The sequence below is a fragment of the Plasmodium reichenowi genome, chromosome 6 (assembly GCF_001601855.1).
Source record: "Plasmodium reichenowi strain SY57 chromosome 6, whole genome shotgun sequence".
NCBI lineage: Eukaryota > Apicomplexa > Aconoidasida > Haemosporida > Plasmodiidae > Plasmodium > Plasmodium reichenowi.
Window position 1 is genome coordinate 482,367 of NC_033651.1, and position 7,500 is coordinate 489,866.

At 19.3% G+C, this 7,500-nt stretch overlaps 2 protein-coding genes across 2 annotated transcripts; one reads left to right on the plus strand and one right to left on the minus strand.

Moving 5' to 3' along the window:
- Positions 1-566: 566 nt before the first annotated feature.
- PRSY57_0612300 (hypothetical protein) lies at positions 567-3,412 on the plus strand (the record flags this gene model as incomplete). Its single annotated transcript, XM_020114606.1, has 1 exon — positions 567-3,412. A coding segment is annotated over one exon (2,846 nt), but the record flags the coding sequence as incomplete, so codon positions are not given.
- A 1,098-nt stretch (positions 3,413-4,510) lies between these two features.
- Positions 4,511-6,610, minus strand: PRSY57_0612400 (syntaxin binding protein, putative; the record flags this gene model as incomplete). The annotated part of the gene is made up of 1 exon (XM_012906500.2): positions 4,511-6,610. The coding sequence occupies one exon, from the start codon at positions 6,608-6,610 to the stop codon at positions 4,511-4,513; it is 2,100 nt and encodes a 699-aa protein (XP_012761954.2).
- Positions 6,611-7,500: the final 890 nt, after the last annotated feature.

The following is a 7,500-nucleotide window of genomic DNA, read 5'->3' on the forward strand; positions in this document are numbered from 1 at the left end:
AAAAAAAAAAAAAAAAAAAATATACACATTTATATATATATATATATATATATATATATATATATATATATATATATTACTTCCTAATGTAAAAGATATATATTATCATTGAAAAAAAAAAAAAAAAAAAAAAAAAATAATATTACATCAACATATACATATATATATATATATATTATATGTTATTTTTTATGAATGCACATTCCGCATATATAAAATGAAGATGAATAATTATTTGTAATGTGTATAACTTAAAATATATTAACATGTATATTACATATATATATATATATATATATTTATGTTTTATTAATAATTAATATAATTAAGAAATAATCTTTATATATATTTTTATTTTAATAATTAATATATGTCTTTATTATTTTAAATTAGTATATAATATTATTTATTTATTATTATTATTTTTCTTGCACATAATTAATTATAATTATATATATATATATATATATTTTATTTATTTATTTATTTATTTGTTTATTTGTTTATTTATTTGTTTATTTTTTTTTTATTTTTTTATTATTGTCCATACGCCTTTCCTTTTACAGATGAATATTTTTTTACATTTTCAAAAAATAAATTAATAAAAAATAAAAATAATTTATCCAGTATTGAAACTTTTACTTCCTACATGTCACATCCAAAAAGTTGCGCTTTAAATTCTATAGAAAATGAAGAGAAGGAAAATATTTTATCCAGCGATCTGAACAATGTTCTTGATACATATAAAAAAACAAATACCGATACGGCAGGTTCTGATAAGATTACCGTTTTAATAAATAAAGAGAAAAGTAATAATAAGAATGATCAAAGTAATAATAAGAATGATAAAAGTAATAATATATATAATGATAATATTCATTGTAATAATGAACCCCTTTTAAAAAATAATGAATTAAAGGGAGCCCTTAAAATTGAGTTTCCTTTCTCTACACCTATAAATAATGAGAAGAAAAATTTCATGTACTCAAATAATATTTTTTACAAATATTATATAAATAATTATGAAGAAGAAAAAAATGCAGTTCATAAAAATAATAATTATAATCTTCATAGTAATAATAGTACTAATCATGCGTATGAAATTAATCCAAGTATTCATCCTACTCATATGGATAATATGAATAATATGAATAATATGAATAATATGAACAATATGAATAATATGAATAATATAAATAATAATAGTAATAATATAAGCGCAAATATGGCTAAGGATGTATTACGCGCATGGTATAATGACCAGGAGAACCAAAACGATTCAGTAGATTCAAAGAATTGTAATACAGAATATATAAGAATACAAAAGGTTTATGAAACGAATAATAATGACATGAATCCATTTTTTTATGCAAGCGCAGGTTTTAAAAACAATAAATATAATGATAACAAAATTGATGATCAATGTGTCCATAAATATAATGATAACAAAATTGATGATCAATGTGTCCATAAATATAATGATAACAAAAATGATGATCAATGTGTCGATAAATATAATGATAACAAAATTGATGATCAATGTGTAGATAAATATAATGATAACAAAATTGATGATCAATGTGTAGATAAATATAATGATAACAAATTTGATGATCAATGTGTAGATAAATGTCTTGATAATAAAAGGAATATTAATAATGAGGATTATTTTGAAAATTTTATAGTAAACGAAAATAATAATTTCAGAGATACAATAATTTGTGATGAAAATAATAAAATGATTATAATTAAAAAAGTAGAAGATGAAAGAAATATGCAAGGTGACGATTTTAATTATTTACATGATATATTAGAAAAAACGTATAAGGAATATATAAATTTCGACGGTTCGGAATATATATATATATATGATATATGTGTGAAGAAGGATAACCCGAACCATAATAATGATAATATTAATAACAAAACATTTGAGAATAACAAAACATTTGAGAATAATAAAACATTTGAGAATAACAAAACATTTGAGAATAACAAAACATTTGAGAATAATATTACAAACGATGTCAATATTAATCATAACATTCTTAATAAAAAAATGAACCATATTGAAAATGAAATAATTATTAACAATCCTCATAAAAATGAATATAACATTTTTAATAATATCTCTTTGCATATTAACAAACTAAAAGGATTGTTCATTTCTCCAAGCAAATTGGTTGAAGACCAAAGTAATATTTCAACAGATGTTATACACATATCTGAACAAGTCAGAAACAATATGACTAGTAAAAAGATGGTATTATGTAATGATGATTATACACAAGAAAATATACAAGAAATAGATAAAACAAATGTTCAAGACAATAATGAAAAAAAAATGGTAACACATTATGATATTCAAACTAGGGATAAAAAAGTAATGATGAAAGACATGGAGAAGAGTAATTTTATGGATAAATTGAACTATATATTTTTTACAGCTATAAATAATACTAGCTCAACTATCAAGAATAATACACATGATAATATCACAAGTAATACTACTACACATGAAAATAATAATAATAATAATAATAATAATAATTGTAGTAATAATTACAACTCGTATAATTTTCATATCAAAGAAGTGTCGCAGGAATATCTTTTTGAAAATATGAACATGGATCATATACAAACTAATATGAATTATAATATTAAAAGAAGAATATATGAAACAGATATTTATGATATACAAATTATTAAAAAAGGATATAATTATATTTATATAAAAGATGGAGAATGGAAATATTTTTTCTGTGTTTTATTTTATTTACAAAATAATATAGGACTTAAAAATGATATAATCTGTAAACATTATTGTAAAATTTATCATAGAGGAGATTATATATTAAAACAATTAAATGATAATAATTCTTCAGATATATGTACTAATTATTTCCTCGCCTTTTTTGAAGATATATATTGTAATAAACATCAGCTTAATAATTTAGAGCTAGCTATACTTATTAAAAAAAAATCATATGAATTTATATTTGAAATAACAAAATATAAAACACCAGATATTATACACAATTTTCATTATATATATATTGATGAACACAAAAAAACAAATAATTGTCTTAATATATTTGACGTAAATCATAATTCATATTATATCATACCATTCATTTTTAAAACAATCCAAACATATCATCATCACAAACATAACATACATGATGATGAAAAACAAAACAATGAACATCTTAGGAATCAAATCATTTTTAGTTGTGATATATTAAAAGATTGGAATGAATCTATATTTTTTATAACCAACAAAATGGAAGAAAACAACAATCAAAACGTTACGAATCGAAAACAAAATGAACAAAAGATACATTATGTTAATAAAAAATTAAATCAATGGATACACGTATTCAAGCAGGAAAGAAATATAAAACACCTCTGAAAGGGCAGAAAATAAAATCAACCACATATGGATGGATATATATGTAAATATATAAACATATACAGGTATCTATAAACACAGATAGCAGTTTTTTTATATATTTGTTTGTTTATATATATATATATATATATATATATTTGTTTATTTATTCATTTATTTATTTTATTTTTCATTTCTGTTTCCCCCAAAGAACACTCATCTTAATATGACAGCTTTTTATATACATATAAATTTATTTTTAATCTTTTGTATGATTTAATAGTATTATGTATTACATATAAATATATCCTTGACCCCATAAATGTAGTTACAAAAAATTAAATAAATAAATAAATAAATAAATATATGTAATATATATATATATATATATATATATATATATATATATTTATGTGGCCCTTATAATTTATCTTTTATTTTGCCTAATATACTCATTATTTTGAAATTTATAATTTTATATATTTTAATTTTTTATTTATTCAGTTTATTATTTATTAGACTATATTATATTATACTATTCTATACAATTTTATACTCTTTTATACTGTTTTATTTTATTTTATTTTATTATTATTATTATTTATTTCTTTTTTTTGTCACACACCTTCATAAGAAAAAAAAAAAAAAAAATACAATCATCATTAATACTTCCCTTATAATTCTTATTTTAAATATAAAACATATCTTTACATTGATAATAAATTTTTAATTAAAACAAAATAATATATATTCTTATATAAATATAAAAATACCATTTCACAAGTTTTATAATTAAATGATTCATAAATAAATAAATAAAAATATATACATATATATATATATATATATATATATATATATATATATATGTATATATGAAACAACAAAATAGCTAGCTACAAAAATATTATGAACAGCCAAAAAACAAAAAAAAAAAAAAAAAATATATTAAAAAAAAAATAAATAGATAAGAAAAAAATACATTGAAATAAAACAAAATATACATGGATATATAACAAAATGTAGATAGATATATAACAAAATGTAGAGAGATATATAAATATAAATATAATATGTATATATTTTCATATTTTTTCTTTTTATTATAACCTACGCAAGTTAAGAAATGGGAAGTTGCTTAAATTGGTCAAATATCACCTTACTTGTTAATAAATTTGTTCCACCCAAATATATATCCACGTCCAATTCGTTTGACATTTCGTATATTTGTTTTATTTCCGGATAAGTAATACCTCCTATAATGAAAATAAGGATTTTTCTTTTTTTCTCTTTCTTTGTTTGATTTTTGTTCTCTGTTTTAAAATCCCATATGGTACCTCGTGAAACATTTTGTTTATTTTCATGAGAAGCATGTCCCCCCTTTATTTCTTGTTGATGCGTAGGGTCAACATGAGGGAAATAATTTTTATCTAGGGTGTCGTTATATATATCTAGTATTATATCTTTAATGATTGGTTCATGTCTACTTAATTCATATTTCGAATTTTTAGCCACATTTTTGTAATGCTTAATTTTTTTTTTGTTACTGTTTTCTAATACATGATGTATTTTATTTGATGATAATTGTATTGGTTCGTCTGAAGCAGAATAATATCCCGAATTATGTAAATTCAATTTTAAGAATTCATTAATAATTTTTTTCATAAACAAATTCAGTTGAGCAGATTCGATGATTTTCATTTTATCATTATCATTAATATTAATATAATTCATAAAATATAATAAAAGAAGACGAGTTTTTTCCTCTTGATCATATTCATCACTTGTAATAATAGTATTAACACTGGCCAAATTTTTTTGATGATTTAATTCCTTTCCATATTTATCAACATTACAACATATATCCTGTTCAACTAAACCAACATCAACAATATTTTTATCTTGTAACAATTTAAAACAGTTATTACATAAATAGTAATGTAACCAATATTGTTCAATTAAGGTTTCGTATTGTGGTAGAGATCTTAATGCGTCTAGAGCTTCTGTTGGATTTAATACATTTTTTTTTTGAATTTTGACTACAGCATTTTTTTCGGTAAATGCTGATATTTCATTTTTTATAATTTCATTAACATCTTGAATATGATGATGTCGATAACTAGACCATAAATGATCTTCTTCTGAAAGGAGGGCTTCTTTTTCTTCTTTTTTTTGATCATTATTTGTTATTTCGAAAAGGACGGTATGTGCGTCGATATTTTTTTTTTTTTTTTTTTTCGCCATTTCTATATTTTTATCATCATAATAACTATCATTACATGTATTGCTATATTTATCTTCATTTGGTTGTTCATTTATCTTCGTCTGATCGAAATGCATTTCATATATTGTATTAATATTTAGCAGATCATAGCAGAGACTTTGATATGAATAATCATGTATAAACAAAATGCTGGTATCAATCGATCTGTCCAAAATTAAAAGTATATCATCGTTTATATTATTATTATTATTATAATGGTATATGTCATTGTTCATATGATTATTATTGTTATTATCTGATTGGATATCATTATTTTTATTTGTATATGTGTTTATGTTTGTGTTTGTAATTTTATTTTTATCATTATATATTGTGTGCAAATTTTTTATCGAATTATAAAAAATGTGTGAAAAGGACCTGCACAATTCAGAATTTTGATACCTGATTGATGGAAATATTTTTAAACATGAACAGACAGATAATAAGATAGAACTAATTTGTGATAATATATCATTATTTATTAAAGGAAAATAATTATATAGACTAAGAGAATTATGGGAATAAAAAATTCGACTTTCATAAGCAAAAAAATTTAAATTTATACAAGCACAACTTTTAATTCTTTTTAAAATAAAATTATTCGAAGCAATTAAATCAAGAATTTCATTATCTTTTGAAATATTTGATGTAAATAAAATATGTATATTTTTATATTTAGTATGTTTTTCATCTTTAAAATCATTAATCATTATATGAACACTTTGTATATTCGAACTAAGAAAATATATACAATCAAAATCTTCTAAATTATCTCTTTCAGAATTTATTAATTCAATTAATGATACTCCTCTTTCTAATAATTCTTCATTTTTACATAACAAAGATAATATTTTATAAGAATTAAGATCTACTATCATAATTACATATCTGCTCTTTTCCGTTATTTTATTTATCACGTTAAAAATTCGTTCTCGGCAATATACTTTTAGTGACATCCTCTTAAATAAGCATTTTACATAAAAAAAAAAAAAAAAGCAATAAATATCAATATATAAATGTAAATAATTAAATATATAAACATATATATATATATATATATATATTTATATTTATTTATCGAACATATTTATATTCTTGTGACAAAATAAATCAAATTATTTTAAAAAAAAAAAAAAAAAAAAATATACATATAAAATATATATATATCATAATATATATGATTTAAAAAAAAAAACACAAAAAAAGAAAAATTTTTGGAAACTATATAACTTTGATTTTATTTATATATACATATATATTTATTTTTTTTAATTTAATAGTTAAATTATTTTGTAAAAAAATTAAAATAATTAAAAAAATTAAAAAACTATAAATAATATATATAATATACATATTTTTATTATAACAATTATTTGTGCTTTAATATGATGGAGAAATAATTCACTGTCATAAAAAGAAAGAAAGAAAGAAAGAAAGAAAAGAATAACGAATGGAACATAAAAAAATATAAAATATATATATAATATTATATATGTGTAAAAGTAAATATATACATATATATATATATATATATATTTTATTCGTTGAAAAATATAATTAATATATGAATTCATAATGTTTATTAAATATAAACATATATTATATATGTATAATATATATATTTTTTTTTTTTTTTTTTTTTTTTTTTTTTTTTTTTTTTTTCATTTTATATGTATGGTTCAGGGTTATAATTTGATGAAATCATTTCGATATTTATAAAAGAAATATAGAAGCATTTTTTTGTTTTTACATAAAATATAAAGGATAGAAATATAATAATTATGTAATAATATTTATCATGTTCTAATATTCAATATAGTATTATATGTTTCTCATTTTTTTTGTT